The sequence below is a fragment of the Sminthopsis crassicaudata genome, chromosome 3, assembly GCF_048593235.1.
Source record: "Sminthopsis crassicaudata isolate SCR6 chromosome 3, ASM4859323v1, whole genome shotgun sequence".
NCBI lineage: Eukaryota > Metazoa > Chordata > Mammalia > Dasyuromorphia > Dasyuridae > Sminthopsis > Sminthopsis crassicaudata.
In genome coordinates, this window is record NC_133619.1 from 488,117,527 (window position 1) to 488,138,125 (window position 20,599).

Below are 20,599 nucleotides of genomic sequence, written 5' to 3' on the forward strand. Positions count from 1 at the left end.
TTAAGAACTCTAGCCATCTTTTATCCCCAAAAGGAGGCTTTTCTTGTTCCTTTCTAATTATTAGTGGTTTCTTCTCCTGTCCCTTATCTCAATTATTTAGTATTTAGTTATGTTTTCCTCTGTACCTCTAGTAGATTGGAAGCTCCAGGGCAGAAACTGTTTCTTTTGTTTTTGTACAGTGTCTAGGACCATAGTACACTTTTAGCGCAATAAATGCTCATTGACTTGCTGACTTTGTATCTCTGGTGGCTTGACTTATTAAACACTTCTTGAATTGAATAGATAAATGAAAGCCCTAAATTACAGGTGAAGAACATGAATTTTTGAAAAAATTAAGTGAATGTGTCGAAAAGTCACATAATCACAAAGATGTGAGAGATGAAGGGAGAGTATAGAATGCAATAAATATTTGTTGGACATAGTCAACATGGAAACTGAGTTGGATTGACGTATAACATTTGTAATGAGATTTCTTTTTCTTGTATTCTTAACCAGGTCGGGGCAAGTAGGCTGCTGTTGGAGTAAGAATGAGAATGTGGATCTTGGCTGATTAAAAAAAATTAAAATAAAATAAAACAAGATACATGGGAGGGGGAATGATTGCTGGAATAAGGTTCTAGAGAAAATAAGAGAAGACAGAGCGATATCTTTTTCTGACAGGAGAAAATAAATGATTAATAATGCTCATAAATTTTGAAGAATGGAAGAGGGAAACTGGGCAAATTCCCATTAGACAGTTTCAAACTCAGTGATGTTAGAGGCTATTTTCTGTAAGGAAGGAGGCAGTTAGGGGCTTAAAGAGAAAGTAAATGATTTTAAATAGTTACTATCTGGAATAAGAAAGGAAATCCTTATGAATACAGTAACAAATATATAAAATCATGGGCAAATAGTAGTGATATCAAAAGTTTAATTAAGGTACCATAAATTACCACTATAAACAATTCACACTCTCTTCCTGACTCATAGTCTACTAAATTTTTCTACACTGAAACTGATATAGAATACAATTCTTACAAATCTAATCAAGTTTTCAACCAGTGATTTTTTTCTGCAGTGAAATTAACAACCTAACTTCATTATTGGATTACTGTTAACACTTGAGAAAGACAAAAGAAATATGCCAGGTTATATGTGCCACATCTCTATCCCTTCACAGACCCAACAATACGTCCCACCTTCTTCCTTTGTGCAAACCAAAAAAAGTTGCTGCATTCTTGCAGTGTCTATCTATCCAATGTGATGGCTAAAAAGGGTCTTTATCTTTCTGTCTGAACAAGGGAAGTTACAATATTACACATGTGGTGCTAGAAAAGACCTCAGAGCATCAAAACAAAATCTTTATAGATGAGTCTGATACTGAGATGTCAAGTGACTAGCCCAGTCACAGTGCCATTGTTGTTGTTTGTCCTTTGTTCTCTAAGAGGACCACAATATCAGGGAGGAATGCCATGACAAGCAAGAGAGCTGGATTTAAGTTGGGCAAGGTCACCTGCTTCACTTTCTCCTCTAGAACCATCTGGATCCAGTGGCAAAATATAGATCAAGACAACTGGAGAAAGTCCTGGAAGCAATGGGAGATCCTGGTCTTTTTAAGCTAAGGTTGTTATGGGAGCAACCCACTAGTGGCTGTTGGGGATCGAATTCTGAGCAGTAGAATAGATCCCTTCATGTGAAAGGATGATAATGATACAAGGAAACTGAGAGACAGTTGTATTCTCTGATCTCTCTCCTCTTCCCTCTTCCCTCCAATTTATTCCATTCCCAATTCACAAGGAACATCTGGGTCAGTAAAGACTGCTTTGCAATTCCTTCAACTATGTCATGATTCACAGCTAAGATCTTCAATAAGTCTCAGTTTTACTGAGATGTCATAAGAACAAGTCAGGTCTGCCTGACTCGAAGAGCAGCACTGCCTGGCTATCTTACTTAACTGATGCCAGGCTGTTTTTCTGCCTAAAAATAACTTTAAATAGATTGGGCCTTATCAAATTTGGTAGATTCATTTCTTGGTACCAATTTTACCCTTTACTTGAAAAGAACTTTCTCTTGTAGCCTGTGTGTACAGCATCACTGCTCTCTCAACAAGATGTGCTTTTATTTCAAAGCTATTTTGTCACATTGGGCATTAGTCAGCATTTCTGCACTAATTATCCTGTACAACAAACTTGATATTATTTGAAAACAGCTATCATTGACATCAAACTTTGCTCATCTGCAACCTAAACAGTGTTTAAAGAATCTAAATCAGATTGCATGTTTGGAAAAATTAAAAATTATTAAAAAAAAAAATCTAAGAAAGAATCACATTCCTAAGCATTGGAGGGTTCCCTCCAATCCCTTCTGCACCCCATTGTGTTCCTGACTTCAGATAGGGAAGGTTTCAAATTCTGGTTTCAAATAATTAGTCACAAATCTACTAAATAGGAGAAACCTGAACTCTTTCCTAATGACAAAAAGTTTTAAATAAAAACTGTGAACTGGATAAATGTTAAAAAAGAAGTAATTTTTAAAAATAATAATGAACATTATTTTTTAAAAGGTGAAAATGCTGATTTAAGAATAAACAACAAAAAAGTAGGCAATTTAATTTTTAAAAACCTGTTAAATTAATAGATTCATTGAGTTAATGAAATGGATTTAAAATTCAACATCTATTCTGAAAATTAAACAACATTTTACTGTTAATAAAAAGCTAAATCCGCTATCTTGTAAAGTGAAGACAATACTATTTTTTCCCCTTTATTTTACTTGTTATTTAATTTCACTGGTATCTTTGGTCTATATATAACACCACCATTTCCAAAGTGTCTTTTGGCCCTTTCCTCTCCATTTCTAGAAGTCCAACTTTCCCTTATAATAAATGAAAGGAAAGAAAATAACAGTTCAACAAAAATAACCAACACTTCAATAAAATCTGACACTTTTTCTCTGTATATATGTGTATATATACATACGCACACACATATATACATATAGACACATATGCTCATATACATATCTATCTATATTTATCAATCTTAACTATTTATACGCATGTATACACTTTCCCACATCTATAAAAAGGAGGAAAAGGGACATATTCTCATTTTTGCATTAGGGATAATTTGGTCATAAAAATATTAAATGAATGAATTTAAAAGTATCTATTAAGTACTTTCTGTGTGTAAAACATTATGCTAAAATACTGAGCATACCAATAATAAAGTTAGTTCTCAAAAAGCTCACAGCCTATGGGGAAAACAACACATACAGATGCATCATGAAGCATTCTGTTTCATTTTTTGATTCTTTCCATCTGTATTGTAGTTATCACACACTGGACATTCCAAAAATCTTAGTGTGGTTTTTAAGCTTGAATAGCTTAAAATCATGAATATTATCTTCTTCTTACTTCATTGAGTCAGTTCATCTAAATCTTCCCATGCTTTTTTGAATTCTTCATAGTCATCATCTCTTATAGCTTATTAATATTCCACTATATTCATGTCCCACATGTTTAGCCATTCTTAATCAACGAAAATCTACTTTGTTTCCAGTCCTTTTCAGTAAGAAAAAAAAGCTGCTGTGAATATTCTTTCATATACGGGACCTTGTTTTGTCTTTGGTGTCCTTGGGGTTTACTTCTAATAGTGGCTTTTTGACCTTGGGTTCTTAAATCACTAACAAGTTCTACAAAGCTGGAAATGGAGACCATAGACTATCAGTTATTTCTTGTCTTAGTAGACAAGTCTATAAACAGTCATCTTGTCTTTTTTTCATATATTTCTCTTATAATATCTTTTATAAGCTTTATCTGTATAATTTCTCATTTGCAACAGTCTATAGCCTGTTCACACCTACCATGTCCCCTCTATTGATTATTGGGTAATGCTTAACTTCATTTCTTTAAAAAACCCTAGTGCATATGTAACAGTCATAATCAACCATCATAAAATAAAAAAAAAATAGCAGTGTTAAAAATATAGGCCTTCCTTTCAGGGAAAAGTTTGGGGTTCTTAAAGAGAGTGTGTAATTCTCTAAAGAACCCAGTCTACTCTATATTATTGGTAAAAAACTCTTTCATAGTAATTTGTCATTCATTTTCATTTTGTATTCTTCTTTAAACAACACTTACTGGGCACTAACATGATGGTTGGCATTGTTTTCATCATTCCTCCTTTATCTCAAGTGACACCTTCCATCTCCACAAAATCAAATAAACAAAGTAAAGAAAAACTAACAATAATTAATTGTATAACCAAATATTGTGATTACTCAAATCCTGCATGTTTGTATCCTATTCCTTTTTATTCCTCAACTATATAATAAAAATTTTTAATTATTTCAAAAGTCCAATTAAAAATAATACCTAGAATTTATATGCTAATTTGCAAAGTACCTCATAAATATTATATCATTCAACTCTTCCAACTATCTTGGAAGGTAAGTGTTATTATTAGTATCCCCATTTTACAGATGACGTGACTGAAGCAAAAAAAAATATTAAGTGACTTGCTCACAGTCATATAGCTAAAAAGTATTAGAAGATGGATTTGAACACAGGTCTTCCCAACTCAGGTCCTGTACTCTATCCACTGTATCATCACCTAGCTTAGATTTCACATTAAACTTAAATTTAAAGGACATATAGGAAAAATTCTCCAATATAAACTGTGTTATTATCATTGTTTTCACAATAAAGTAAATTTCAACCCATCCAAGCTTGATCATACTATACAATTCTTATCTCTGCCTTCCCATAAATTTGCTGATCTGTTTAATCGATATGCTAAGGGCCTTCCTCACATTCTCGGGACTACAACGAAATCAAAAGCATGCATCATCAATTATCTCTCACTTTTAACTTTTTTTTTTTTTTACATAATTTCTACTGCATAATTCCTCATTTATAAAGTGTTGCAGCATCCTTATACTCACTATGCTCTCCATTGCCCTTTGCATGATCCTCAACTTAAATTCTTCAACAACTACAATGTTCCACAACTCACAGATATATAACACTACTAGGAGATTAACAATGTTTAAAATAAAAAAGAGGGCCCTTCATTTCTAGTCAAAGAAATATGCAATGTCCCAGAGGCAATAGAACTTGCTCTCTTTTTTTTTCATCTCTAGATTGAGTCAAGTATCTCTATTGTGTGTCCAAAAAATATGTAACAATACACTAGCTCCATGAATTTTTCACCTAATTGCAAATTATAGTCTGATGAAACCATTCTTTAACCTAAACTTATTCCTAAATGAGAAAATTTTAAAAGAGTGATTATAGTTTTCATTTAGGAGGCTCTAAAATACTCTGAAAATTGAAGATATCAAAAATGATGCCACGTACAAAAAGAAATATCTAAAAGATTATATCATCTCTGTGGAATAGTTCTTTAATTTGGATTCCACAAGGGGTACTCTCCATCATGGTGATACACATCTATAGCAAACCTATTTTCAGCCTTTATTAAGGCAGAAAAATGTTAAACAGTAATTTCTGTTCCTATTAGTATGATTACAATATATTGTGCTGTTAGAACAGAACTGGTACTTTGCCACACAAAATCAAATGCTTTCTATAGTCAGAAAAGTGTCTATACTTTCCTTAGATCTTCCAGTCAATTGCATGATTGCAAAATCATGGCCCCTATATCCTTTACAGAAGTTGTTTGCCTATTCTAACATCTTTTTCAAGAATATCCTCAATGCATGTAATAATAATTTTATAGGGAATAGTGCATATGGATTAATAATTATCAGTGTCATCTCAGCTGCCTTTTTTTTTGGGGGGGGGGTCTCAGTAAGGTATCAAATTTTTTCCATGCCTTTATTATTTTCCTCTCTTAGATAACTTCATAATAAACTCAAAATTATTCCGCCTCTAGTATTGTGCTCTTTTGGTTATACCTAGTTTAGTCAACTGCCTTACTACTCTGTTTTCATTTCTCATAAAGTATATACACCTAGAAATACCTTTGGGACTGAATTATAATATTAAATGACTGAGTCATTTAGGAAGATACCATTCCTATAGGAAGATACCATGCACTTTTACTGCCATCTATAGTTTATATAAAAGAAAACCATAAAGAGCACCTTCTGGTATGTTTTGTGGTGGTTTGTAATTAAAATCGGTTGAAAAGTCTGGACCTTCACAAAGGCGGTGACATGCTATTGGAAACACAGGTTCTAGGAGGGCAAGCCGGGCTTCAAAATAATCCCTTATGGTTTCTTCTGCCACTCTTGAAAGCCTGAAAGAAAGAGAAGACACGGTCACCAATGTTAATCTGGATAAATTTTTCTGCATTAGAATCCATTAAAAGTTTATATTTTTAAAAAGTGATTGATGATTAAAACATGGTATTTAAAATTAGATTTTCCATATTTCATATAGCATAGTCAAGTATTACTTATTAGTGAAACAATCTCTTAATAGAAAGATCTTCAAATTTCTATTATTTTTATCTCCTTAGTAAACTTTATCTGTTATTAATCAAAGTAATAATTCAGATTTTGAGAGAGGACTGACTGAGATGTTCTGAATACCTAAGTATGAATACTAAAATCAATCCAAATTTGAACAAAGCTATTCAGAAATTTAGTTTATATACATTTTACAAAAGATTTACTAATAAACAGCCTCAACAAAAGCAATATTTAAAGTTTAAAGAAAAACTTTTTAAGGTTTTTAAAAAAATTTTAAGGACTTCAGCAAACAGCCAAGTATACAAATGCTAATATAAGTATATACAAATGTTAACTCCTGACTTCTTTACAAAAAGAGTCACCAAATCTAATCACTATAGCAGACTTTTTCAAAATTCTTGTCAAAGAAATGACTGTATTGGAAGTAATGACATCTTATTTCTTTTAAATTAAATTAATTTTTATTTTATTTTTCTCAATTTCATGTAAGCAAAAATAAACATTAAAAAAAATCTTTATGTCCAAATTCTCTTCCTTTCTTCCTCCTCATCCCTATCCTTGAGAAATTAAGCAATTTGACATAGATTATATATGTACAATAATGCAAAACATTTCCAAAATAGCCATGTTACAAAAGAAATCAAATCCCTACCCCTGGAAAAAAACCCAGAATGATAAAGCTTTTAAAATTTCATTTTATATGTTTTAACATATTTAACATATATTGGACTACCTGCTATCTAGGTGAGGAGTTGGGGGGGAAGGAGGCAAAAATTTGGAACATTAGGTTTTGTATGGGTCAAAGTTGAAAAATTATGTATATGTTTACAAAACAAAAAGCTTTAATATAAAAATAAAGTTCGTATTTTTCATCATATGTACTTTGTAATTTTCTTGGATCATTGTATCGCTGAGAATAGATCAATCATTCATAGTTGATCCTGGTATAATGTTATTATTGTGTACAATAAATGTTCTGCTGGTTCTCCTCCACTTTGCATCATATCAATTCCAGTAAATATTCCTAACTTTTCAAAAAGCATCCTGGCTCATTGTTTCTTATAGAACACTATTCGATGGGTATCCCCTCAATTTCCAATTCACCAAAAGAGCTGTTATATTTTTGTGTATATATGTGTGTGTGTGTGTGTGTGTGTGTGTGTGTGTGTGTGTGTGTGTGCGTGTGTGTGTATATATATATATATTCTCCAGAATGGTTGGATCAGTTCAAAACTCACCAAGAGTGCATTCATTGGTGTTCCAATTTTTCAAATCCCCTCATCTAATCTGATAGGTATGAGGAAGCACTTTAGGGGTATTTTAATGAGCATTTTTTCTAACCAATTGCACTTTAGAACACTTTTCCATGACTATAAGTAGATTTGATTTCCTTCTTCTATAATTGCCTGCTCATAGTCTTTGGGCATTAATCAATTGGAGAACCACACATTTTTATAAATTTGACCAGTTCTCTTTATATTTAGAAATGAGATTTATTTTCCTTCTAAGATCAGCTGCATTACTTTTGTTTGTATAAAATCTTTGTAATCTGATGTAATCAAAATTATGCACTATACATGCTCTCTACTTGTTTAATCATAAATTCTTCTCTTGCCCATATATCTGAAAGGTAAAACATTCCATGTTTCCTTAGTTTGCTTATATTGCATCTCCCTTTATGTGTAAATCACCTACCCACTTTGACTTTATCTTGGTATAAGGTGTGTGATTGACCTATACTTAAATTTCTGCCAAACTGCTTTCCAATTTTTCCAGAAATTTTTGTCAAATAATAATTTCCTTCTCCAACATCTTGTATCTTTGAGTTTATCAAACTAGATTATTAAGGTATTTGCTACCGTGTATTATATACCTAATCTATACAACTGATTCACTTCTTAGTCAATACCAGATTGTTTTGATGATTACCATTGTAATCTAGGTTTGAAATCTGGTACTGCTAAACTATCTTATCATTTTTTTTTTCATTGATGTTCTTTGATAGTTTTTTTTTTTTAATTCATTTTTCCAAATTATCCCCTCCCTCCCTCCATTCCCTCCCCCCGATGACAGGTAATCCCATACATTTTACATGTGTTACAATATAACCTAGATACAATATATGTGTGTAAATACCATTTTCTTGCTGCACATTAATTATTAGCTTCTGAAGGTATAAGTAACCTGGGTAGATAGACAGTAGTGCTAACAATTTACATTCACTTCCCAGTGTTCCTTCTCTGGGTGTAGTTATTTCTGTCCATCATTGATCAATTGGAAGTGAGTTGGATCTTCTTTATGTTGAAGATTTCCACTTCCATCAGAATACATCCTCATACAGTATTGTTGTTGAAGTGAATAGTGATCTTCTGGTTCTGCTCATATCACTCAGCAACAGTTGATGTAAGTCTCTCCAAGCCTCTCTGTATTCATCCTGCTGGTCATTTCTTACAGAGCAATAATATTCCATAACCTTCATATACCACAATTTACCCAACCATTCTCCAATTGATGGACATCCATTCAACTTCCAGTTTCTTCTCTGATATTCTTGATCGTTTGTTCTTCCAGGTGAACTTTGTCACAGTTTTTTCTAGTTATATATTTTTTTTTGTCAATTTGAGTGGTATGGCACTCAATAAATAATTTTAGGTAGAATTATCATTTTTATTATGTTGGCTCAGTCTACCTATGAGCAAACACTATTTTTCTACATGTTTAGATCTATTTGTGTCTAAAGTGTTTTGTAATTGTCTTAATCTAGTTCTTAGATTTATTCTGTCAAGTAGATACCCAAGTATTTCAGATGGGTTGCAGGCATTTTAAGTGGAATTTCTCTATCTTTTGCTGCTGAACTCTGAGGAAAATATATAGAAATGCTGACAATTTATACAGGTTTATTTTATATCCCATAACCTGTTCAAGTTGTTAATTAGTTTTTTAATTGACTCTCTAGGATTCTGAAAGTATATCATCTGTAAAGAATGGTTGTTTTATCACCTATTCCAATTCCTATGATTTCTTTTTCTTGTCTTACTGCTATATACTGCTGGACTGGATAGCTTACTGCTATACCTCCTTGCTATTTATCATTTTAAGAAAAGACCCACTTATTCTTATACTTTTCTTATACTTATTTAATAGGAATGAGTGTTGGATTTTGCCAGAAGCCTTTTCTGTATCTTCCGAAATAATTTTATGATTTTTGTTGTTTCTGTTATTGATATGGTCAATTATGCTGATAGTTTTTCTAACACTAAATCATCTCTGCATTCCTGGTATAAATTTCACCTGGTCATGGTGTATGAACTTTGTAATAATCTTTGTCAACTCCTTGTTAGTTTTTTTATTTAAAAGTTTTGCATTTAAATTCATTAGGAAAATTGTTCTATAGTTTTGTTCTGTTTTGTCTTCCTGGTTTGGGGATCAGCACCATATTTGTGTCATAAAAGAAATTTGGTTAAGACTTTGCTTATTTTTCCAAATATTTTACATAGTAGTGAAATTACTACTAATAGGTGTTATTTTCTTCAGTATTTTCTAATGTCTCCTTTAACAAGCTGTTGACTCTTTTCATGATTTTCTTGCATCACTCTCATTCCAATTGTTCCTCTATCTAACTTATTTGATTCTTAAAATCCTTTTTTAAGTTCTTCTGGAAATTTTTTTTTTAACCTGTAACCAATTCACATTGTTCTTTGATGTTTTGTTTGTAGCTGTTGTGAATCCATTTTCTTCCTCTGAGTTCACATTTTGATCTTCCTTATCACCATGGTAATGTTCTATGGTTAGGTTCTTTTTTTGTTTGCTCATTTTTTTCAGTCTATGTTTAATGTTAAAGTAGTATTCTGCTCCCCAGGTGGAGGAGGCACTATTCTAAGCTTCAGGTCTTTCTTGTTGCTATTTTCAGAGCTAGCTCCAGGGGCCTATAGGTTTTCCTTGCTTCCAAGCTTATATGATTTAAGGAGAGGTGTGGTCTTTGCTCTCTTGGCCTGTACTCTGGTCTTTACCCATGAAGGGACCTTGTTCCCTGGTAATCATTAGCTTTAGCACTCCTCATAGCCCTGGGACTGTGACTTCTGTAGACACGCTTCTCCTGTAGCCACAATTGCTAGTGCTTCTCTCTGCCTTGGAATTGAGATCGGGGTCTTTACTCTCCCATAAGCAACCACAAGCACCCCTCTCCACCCTAGAACCATGACTGGGACTCATGCTCCCCGCAATTACTATAGCTCTTTTTTGACTCTGGGACTATGATCCAGAATATGGGCAATGCAACAGAGCCCTAAGCCCAGTACCTGCATAGTGTCCCATGCAGTCTCCTTCTGACCAGTTGTATGGCCATCTCCTTCTCCCCCACCACCACTGTCTGTGGGCTGAGAGTTCCCAAAGCTGCTACTGCTGCCAATGAAGATGCCTCCAATGCCTTCTACTGGGCCTCTGTTACACAATCTTCCCTGTGCTCCTGATAATTATACCCACCCCCACCCAGGACAACCCTTTCCTTTCAACCTTTTCAATTATCTTGGACTGGAAAATTGTTTCAATCAACATTTTATGGGTTTCACTGCACCAGCCAGAATTTCATTTGAAGTATCATTTTAGAGTATATCTTAGAGGTGAATTTGAGACAGCTTAGCTGAGTGTTTCCCTACTCTGCCATCTCAGCTCTGCCTCTGAAATTATCTTTCTTAAAAATATTTTATGGCCAACTATGTGGCCTTCTTAGAGGTTATGGTGCATATAAAAGAGCAATGAGGAAGCAAGATTCATTAGTTCTCCATTCTGCCTAATTTCAGTATAGAAATTCCCAACCATATTGAAGAAGCTTCTCACCCCCAGGACTATAGGATGTATCCAATTTTTGCAAGTTCATATAATTAATGAAGCAGAGCTTTAAAAAGCACTGTCTGATACTTAAAGAGGCAACTATTCTTCTCTCTTCTACTGACCTTTTATACATATATTTTATGGGTCTAATTCTGATGACTACCTAGAAGAATCAAGACAGTGACCTGGATATCTGACAGTGCTGATAAATGATTGAATTCTGACTAACCTTGACCTACAAATGACAGCTATAGAGTAGTCAACTTGTAGATTAGATCCGAAAATCAATGTATAAGTCACAAAATTATTTAGTTAAAATTACCCTTGAAATGACTCACAACATATATTATATAGAATCTTTAAACAGTTGTAGCTGAAAAGGGGCTCAAAGCTCTTTGAAAGAAGGCATTCTGTATTAGAGAATGATGAAGCTGAAATTGTAACTATAAAATAATTGAAAATAAATTTTATTTTTCATTAAAAATATATATTTTATAATTCAAATAAATGCCCCCAAGTCCCTAAATATGCATATCTTTAAGCATCTTTATTTGATACTTACGTTTCTAAGTGACTCTTCAGCAGGTCATACACCAATACATTATTACACTGCTTAGCAAAATGCAAAGCACTATTTTGATGTTTTGATAAAATATTACAATCTGCTCCACATTCAATCACAAGCCTTACAATATCCGAGTTTCCTCTTTTACAGGCCTATAACAGGAAAAACATTAAGGCAAGTAATTATATAAAGTCTAAGGAGTGTGTGTGTGTGTGTGTGTGTGTATGAAGATATTTAAACATAACGGAAATTTTTTCAAGGGAAGAACAGGATCTGTCAAAAATAAGGCTCTGTTTGCATTATCTCAGTTTATATTTGACTCTTCAAAACAGGTACACTTCAAAAGATATTTTTGTCATTGACAATAATGATAAAAATAATAAAAACTAGCATTCATAGTACTTTAAGTTTTGTAATACTTTATAAATATTTCATTTTGTCCTTACTGAATAATCTTTTAAGTAAGGGCTATTATTATCTCCATTTTACAGATAAGGAAACTCAGGCAGAGAGAAGTTATTTGGCCAACATCACAAAACTTAAGTATCTGAAGGTAGATCTGAACTGACTCAAGGTCCAACACTCCATTGTGCTACAAAGCTACCAAGTGCCAGGGCTTCTTGGGAAACACTCAAGAGATTTTCATTCTACTATTCTCTACTGTTTTAAAGATCACCCACATGGTTGTCAAAAGAGCCAATCCTTGACAAAAGCATTCTAGTTAGACTAGTTGTCACACTGTGATTCTTTGACTGTACTATGTGGAATCAAAAAATGATTTCATATTTATCTCAGCAATGATTTATTCTGCCATGTACCAACCTAAATACAGTAAATCTCAGGCAGCATTGGAAAAGATGGAAAAATTGGATCAAGACAGTTTCATTGCAGCTAGAACAGATCACAGATAACAAGGTGGATTTCTTTCTTGTAAAAGAATTTCAGGCTACAACTATCTGTGTCTTTATTAATCTTATTTATCTTACTCATCCTTCTCCAGTATAATTTTAGAGGGGTAATTTTTTCCCATCAGAGAGAATATTTGCCCAGCTGAATACTACTCATTTGCTTTCTAGTATATTTTGAGTTCAAAAATTATATGAACAACCTAATCAAACTTTGAAAGTAAATGAAATATTGATCTGCATTGAACTAGGCACTTAATCAACAAAAAACAATTTGTTTCAAGTGAAAATAAGTTTTACTAATTTTGGGCACTAATTAAGACCCTTCCTATATTTATGGTAACCTATATTTATCTTCATATAGCCTTCCTGTTTATAAAACATAAAAACATAACTAATGGCAAAAAATGAGAACAAGGGGTAAGATAATTGTTTGAAATTAAAAGTTGAGAATAAAGCATCCCTGAAAATGATAATATAAAAGTCTAGCTACTTATTAAAAATATTGTTCCTAGGTTATCCTCTTCCTAAGTAGGCACATAATCATGGCTTTTATGGTATCTATCCTCACAGCTAGTCTGTTGATTTTCTCTTATCTGGAAACAAATTATACTATTTTTGAAATATCACAGAATAACATCAAAGAACGAACATCCAAGAGTATAAAAAACAAACTTTAAAAAGAAAATCCATCTGGAGAAGATGCCCTGTAATGCATGTATATTAGATAAAGTTTGTATTTAGATGATGTTCTCTACATTTGCCCACAGTGACATACATATATTATCTAAATTTATGTATACATAGTCTACTTAACTTATAATAACTTAATAACATCTGAAGCACTAGTATAATCAAAAGAACCCTGGGTTTGGAGTCAGAAGACTTTTAAAAAATCTCCTTTGGTGATTTTGGGCAAATCACAAGTAAAAGGGAATGGACCAGATGATTTTTGCAGGTCTGTTACACTGTTTTTAAGCCTATGATCTTATAATGAAATAAATCAGTAAGAGATGAATCATAATTATCATGATTTACATGGAGTTGTTTTTAAGAACCATTTAGTGATTTAATGGAAGTGTTCATAGATTTTTCTCTTGCTGAGAGTTTGTTATAATCTTCATGTTTATAGATTTTACACAGACCACTACATAGCATTTCCAATCCCTCTGTTTTTGTCCGCTTGCATTTTTTACTTCCTTCACAGGTTAATTGTATATTATTTCAAAGTCCGATTCTTCTTGTGCTGCAAAATAACTGTATGGATATGTATGCATATATTGTATTTAACATATACTTTAACATATTTAACATGTATTGGTCTACCTGCCATCTGGGCCTCCGGAGGGGGTCGGGGGAAAGAGGGGGAAAAAAAGGTTTGTCAATTGTCAATGCTGAAAAAAATTACCCATGCATGTATCTTGTAAATAAAAAGCAATATATTTTATATATATATATATATGAAAATACTGATTCACAGAATCTCTTTGAAGAAGTTCCAAAATCTGAGTCTAAATTGTACTTGAATAGGAATCCATATTACAATATAACATGAGTGATGGTTCTATATACGTGCTAGTTAGCTTGCAGCTATCCAAGGAGGAGCAGCCCACCATTCAAGGCAACCCATTCCATCTCTGAATCATTTTAATTGCTGGTTAGCTTTTCTTGACCTTAATCCTAAATATGGCTCTTTGAAACTTCCATTCATTTGCACTTATTAAGCAAAAAAAGGCTAATTCTTCTAAAACTAGTAAGCCTACTGTTTTCTCATCTAAGATACTGACACTAGAGAAAAGAACTACAAGCTAGGTCTTCTGTCTTCTGGTCCATTGCTTATTCCCACATCTCACAGCACATGGCACTTAGATGAAATATATGAAATCTTAACTTATTGTGTAGATTCTACTAACAAAGGAAAAATCCAGAGTCCTAGACTTGGAACTTCAAGAGATTCTTCCCAAGCTTAACCCTTTCAATCTTTTATATCAGTGTTCTATGATATGTCCTTTCAGCTCTAGACACATAAGTCTTTTACCTCCCATGTACACTATGCTTATTCTTGTGACTAAATCCTTATTAATAAGGTCAAATTATTCTACTAATATTTATAGATATGCTTAGTGTATATATAGCTTCTACCGATTTCTTTCTTTAAAAAAAAAAAAAAAAAAAGCAATCAGGCTTAAGTGACTTGCCCAGGATCACACAGCTTGCAAATATCAAGTGTCTAAAGCAGAATTTGAACTTAGGTCCTCCTCCCAAGGCCAGGGCTCTATCCATTGCACTACCTAGCTGCCCCAGAACTTTTTTGGGGGTGGGTAGGAGGGGAAATGGGGTTGTAAAGGATAAAGGAAGAGACAAGCAAGGTTAAGTGACCTAGGGTCACACAGCTAGTGTCTGAAATTATATTTGGATTCAGATCCTCCTTACTCCAAGGTTGGTATTCTATCCATTGTACAACCTAGCTACTCTTTATAGCTTCTACTCAAACTCTACTAAGATACCAAAAAACTCAGAACGTTGGTAATTTTGAGTTTACAAAAGCATTCTACCAGAATACATTCTCCAGGAGGTTCTACCAAGTTGGAAAAGTCCCAAATATAGGGCCTAGTGATGAATTATATATCTGTTGTCTAAAAACCAGGCTACTTAATTTTGGAGAAGTATTTAATACTACTATGTACTGAGAACTTTGTTGTTCCCCCAAGCCAGAGTCTACCTTTTCCTCAAGTCTTCCTAAACTTCAGGATTTATCTCAAGTCCCACCCACTTTTTGAATCTTTAACTACACTTATTTTTTCCCTTTGTTGATATCCCTTAGCATTTATCATGTAGATTAAAGATTCTAGCCTGACATAATATATGTGGTCTTTCTCTCTAGGGAGTCTCAGATGTGAAAGCTTCATTTAGCCACATAAAAATAAAGAGAAAATACATCATATATTATTTTTTGTTTGTTTTTCTCACACAGCATTAACATACAAAAACAAGAAGACAAAAAATTTAGAGAAGAGGGATGTGTGTGTGTGTATGTGTCCACATGCATGCAGTATTCTAATGAAAACATATACTGAGATAGGAAGAAACATATACTGAGATAGGAAGATATAATTAGAAAGAAAGCAATAGTCTGACAGTACAAATAAGGAATATGAGCCAAATCCAAGGTCAAAATATAGAAATAAAATTTTGGTCCTAAAAGTGAGGTTAAAGTAGTTTACCAAAAGAAAAAAGAAAACTAAGAGTGGATAGCCTAAGCTTAAAATTTCTTTTTTGGGAATCAAATTCAAAAAAGTTCTACAGTAATATCTTAAGCTATCGATAAATGTAACCAGATCTTAGGCTGTAATAAAACTCTTCCCTATTTTGTAAGCCTAAACATAAACAGCCCCTAGAGCTGGGGGGATTCAGGAGAGTGCTTGTAAAACTCAAAAACTTTTTGTTAGATCCCTCTTTTTAATTATAACAAAAAAAAAATGGCAAGAACATCAAATATTAGCAATAATAGCTAGCATTTATGACTACTATTTGCCACAGAACTTTACAAATATTGTCTCATTTAGTACTCACAACTACCTTATGAGGTAGGTGACATTATTATTTTCAATTTTACTGCTGAGGAACCTTAGGCAAACAGAGGTTAATTGACTTGTCTGGAAGTCACACAGTTACAAAGTGTAAGACTAAGGTCTTAATGTCAAGGTTGACCTTTTATCTATTGGGTAACCTAGCTACTATAAAAGTTTATAATATATTCACATAGTTGGAGAGACTGTAGAAGGGCAATGTAAATAGGAGAAATTGATTGATTGGAGATGAGATTGGGTTTACCAATAAATGGAATTAAATTTTGAGAATGAATTTAATAGGAGGAGAGAGATGCAACTTATAATTACATATCTGATCTAAACAGCTGTTGGGTTTCTGAGAACAAAAGTAATAAGAGTTATAGCATCACAGATTCAGAGCTGGAAAAAATCCTTGGATAAAAATTGGCAAAACTCTTTCATTTTACAGATGAATTAAGGTGTAACAATGCAAAATGATATATATGCAGTTTTGGGAGTGTGTTGGCAATTCTGGGATCAGAAAACATCTTATGTAAAATGACAGACTCCAAATCAAACATTACTTTTACTCTACCACACTGCATCATATCAATACTTAAGACAGGTGATTCTCAATGATAAATATAAAAACAGACTAAAAGATATTATGTGAATATGGAAACATGTTTTGCATAATTTCACATATATAATTAATATCCCATTTCTTCCTTCTTAGTGGGAGGGAGAAGGAAGGGAAAGAAAAAATTTAGAACTCAAAAAAATTTTTTAAATGAAAAGTAAAAACAAATTTACTTTTAAAAATAAAAATAAAATGTGACTGTCAAAAAAGTTAAAAACTTAATAATCATCTTTATGAAATCCCATCACAATGCTTATATATAAATTAAGAGTATGTGAAGACAAAAAAAAAAAAAAACAACTTCTATATACACCAAAATTTTGTGACTTCATTTTTTAAGTGTTTGTTTTTTTTTTTTCTCTCTCCTTCCTCTCCCTTTTCCCCTAAATAGGGGAAAGCTGGGAAGAGAGGATCATAGCAGTATGGTTGCCAAAAAGAAAAAGAGCATTACTGAAGCATTTTTACAACGTGCAGAGAGGAAGAAAGGAGGACAGCTCTAGAAGTATCCACATATTAGATGTGCCTGCTGCACAAAACAGAGGGAATCAGTTTGACATATAGTTCTTTCTTTCTGTTCTAATCTGCACATGGAATTTCCTGTCTGATCTGCTGTTTGTTAAGAATAGGAAAAAAAAAAGTCACAGCAGTCCTCCTGGTGATAGAGAACTGAAATTAAAGAAGATGTCCAACAACAGGGGATCTGCTAAGCAAACTGTGGTGTACACAATAGAATATTATTATAACAAACAATGAATATGCAGAATTCAGAGAAGCCTGGGAAAACATATAAATTGATTCCAAGCATAGCCAGGGAAATAATATATCAAAAAATTGCTACAATGTAAAAGGAAAGGAAAAAACTCTGAAAATGAGGATGATTTAAAATGTAATGACCAAGTTTCACCTACATGAAGAGTTAAGAAAAATTGATTTTCCCTTCTTTCCATAAGTGAGGGACTATGGGAATGGAACACTGAATAATCAGCTAGATACAATTATATGTTATTGAATTGCTTTTCTCTCATCCTGAATTTTTTATTCTTGGTTATAAAGGATGACTTGCTGCATAGGAAAGGGGAAAAAGATATGATGCAAAAATCATTACAGATAAAATTTTCTCTGTGACACCTTTCTAGATTAATCCTATATTTACCTCCACAAATTCTAAATATTTCATCTACTTCCTTATTGTTGTTATTTAAAATATTAGGATAGATGTTAATTTTTATTTTGCTTTTATTTCTGTTCTTTCTTAGAGATCTTTCTTGTCTTTTTATTTGTTCTCTTTTTAAACTAACATCTAATTTATACTATATCACATATGTAATCATATATACTATATCACTATGTGAAAAAAGTATTACCTTCATTAATGCAGTTTCTCCATTACTCTGCTGAACATTCACAAAAGCTCCAGCTTCCAAAAGAATAGCCACTGTAGTTAGAAAGTTCTTTGAAAAGAGAAAGGCAAATTGAAATCCCAAAGACATTATTTTTGTACTTAATAGTAAAAAAAATAAAAAAATAAAATTATAATTTCATTAATTATTTGGCAATAAGAAATATAAAATAAATCCCAAGCAATTGTCTATTATTCATAACAGCTTCATTTAGGATTTTATTTTTATGTATAAAATATGCTAGTTTCTAATGGACAGATTTATCTTAATACCATGGCTTCTTTTGGGAGTTATTATTTTGAGTTTTTCATTAACTGCTCTACAAAAAGTCCTTAGTTTGTAAGATGCATTATAACCAAATATAAACTAGATCATTATTAGTAGACTAAGTACCTGTTATTTCAATACAGAGCAGAAAGATACATGTGACTGACATTTTGGGAGTACCCTTATAAAAGAAACTTCTTCCTGCATCCAATGGCAGTCAGTCTTTACAAAGTTGAATCCACTGTATTAAAAAGTAACTAACCTTCTCAGCTGCGTGAATGAGAGCAGTGGTTCCATTTTTTTGTCTACCATTAACTTTAGCTCCTTTCTTGATAAGGAGCCTGAGTAGGTCATCTTGTCCTCCTGCTGCTGCAAGCATCACCAGTGTCATTCCACTAGAGTCCTTTATTTTTAAAGGAGAAGAAAAGTTAAACTTTAATAAGAAACTTTTAAAGAACAAAGGCATTAGAGATGAGTTATAAATTCAATTTAAAACAAGAAACTTTAATGACTAAATTAAGTCAAATGAATGAGTCCTGGTTATTTTGTTATGTTTAACTCTTCATAACCCTATTTATCTTCTTATATTTGAATGCAAGTAGTTTATCAGCACTGTTTATTTATATTTACTTTTTCACATTTTTCTTCAATCCTGTCTTTGAACTTCAGAGTTTCTCTATGACTCAGGAATGCATGGAAGTGCTCAATATCATTAAAGTTCCATTTTCCTCCTTCCATTGCTAAATACTCAGTTTTGTTAAGTAAGTTATTCTTGGCTGTAAACCTATATCCTTTGTTTTCTATTTTATTTCTATTCTAAATTCTCTGTTCCTTTACAGAGTGCCTGCTACCCTGTACGTGATTCTGATTATGTATAGTTTCTTGGTATTTTAAATAAATTCTTTCAGAATGCTACCTGCAGTATACTTTCCTTGGCCTGGAAACTCCAGATTTTGACTACAATGTTACTGGGAGTTTTCATTTTGGAGTTGCTTTTAGGAAGGACTAGTAGACTCTTTCTACCACTGTGTCATCTTTTAAGTTTTCTTGAAATAGGATGTCTAGGTTCTCTTTTGGATAATGGTGTTCAGGGAGTTGACTGATTCTTAATTTTTTCCTCCTTTGATATGATTTTCAGGTCACTTTTTTTTTTTTTTTTTTTTGGCTTGTTATGAGATACCTTATATTTTTGTTTATGATTTCAAGCTTTTAACTTTGTTTCTTGTTGTCATTGGTTTCTCTTTGATCTACTCCAATTTTCAGAAAGTTTGTTGCTAAAGCCAGGTTTTCTATCTCCTGAACCAGGTTGTTAATTCCAATTCCAAAACTTTCTTCCAAAGTTCTCTTTCCCCCCCTTTTTTCCCCCTTTAGAACTCTCATGTCACACACTTATAAAAATATTTTAAATTTCTGCTTTACTTCTTTGAAAAATTTTAAAATTTGTGTCCAAGCTTTGGTTTTTTTTGGAACTTTGTCTACAGATGTTTGAGTCATTCTCTTCTTTTGTATTTGTTTCTTGAACATCCCTACTACTATGAGTGAATAGCTCACTACAATAGTGAAGTTCTTTTTTTGTTTGTCTAACCTATTCCTTGACTTTGGGATATGATATTAGAGTGGAGCCTTCTGGCACTTTTAGAGGATGTTTCTGGGCTAATTATGTTGCTGCATTCTTGAGGTACTGGGTAGTGTGTCAATTCAGGGACAAGCTAGAGACATGCAAGCTTTCAGTATTCTCGGAATAGTCCAAGACACAGATTGATTGCTCTTTCCCTGATCTGAGTTCTGCAAATTCCTCACCTGAGTTTGGGTATGGGCAAAAGTAGACTGCTACTGGAATCTGCCCTTATCAGCCAGCTGAGGAGATTTACTGGCTCAGAGTGACAAAACTGCAGGATCCCTGTTGGTATGCGATTTCTGCCCTAGTTGTTCTTCTACAGGCTTCAATACTATTCTAGAAACTGGAAATGAAACCCTGATCTGCAGATTCTAAAATCTGAGTCACATAACTACTGCTTACTCTTTCA

The 20,599-nt window shown here is 32.9% G+C and overlaps 1 protein-coding gene across 1 annotated transcript in view; it reads right to left on the bottom strand.

Annotated features, from left to right (window-relative positions):
* MPHOSPH8 (M-phase phosphoprotein 8) overlaps positions 1–20,599 on the bottom strand; it is a 59,918-nt gene that overhangs the window by 9,461 nt on the left and 29,858 nt on the right. Inside the window, exons 8-11 of the mRNA XM_074303716.1 lie at positions 18,835–18,975; positions 18,270–18,356; positions 11,807–11,961; positions 6,085–6,239 (exon numbers count right to left, since the gene is read on the bottom strand). Coding sequence (XP_074159817.1) covers positions 6,085–6,239; positions 11,807–11,961; positions 18,270–18,356; positions 18,835–18,975 — 538 coding nt within the window. The remainder of the gene's footprint in view (positions 1–6,084; positions 6,240–11,806; positions 11,962–18,269; positions 18,357–18,834; positions 18,976–20,599) is intronic.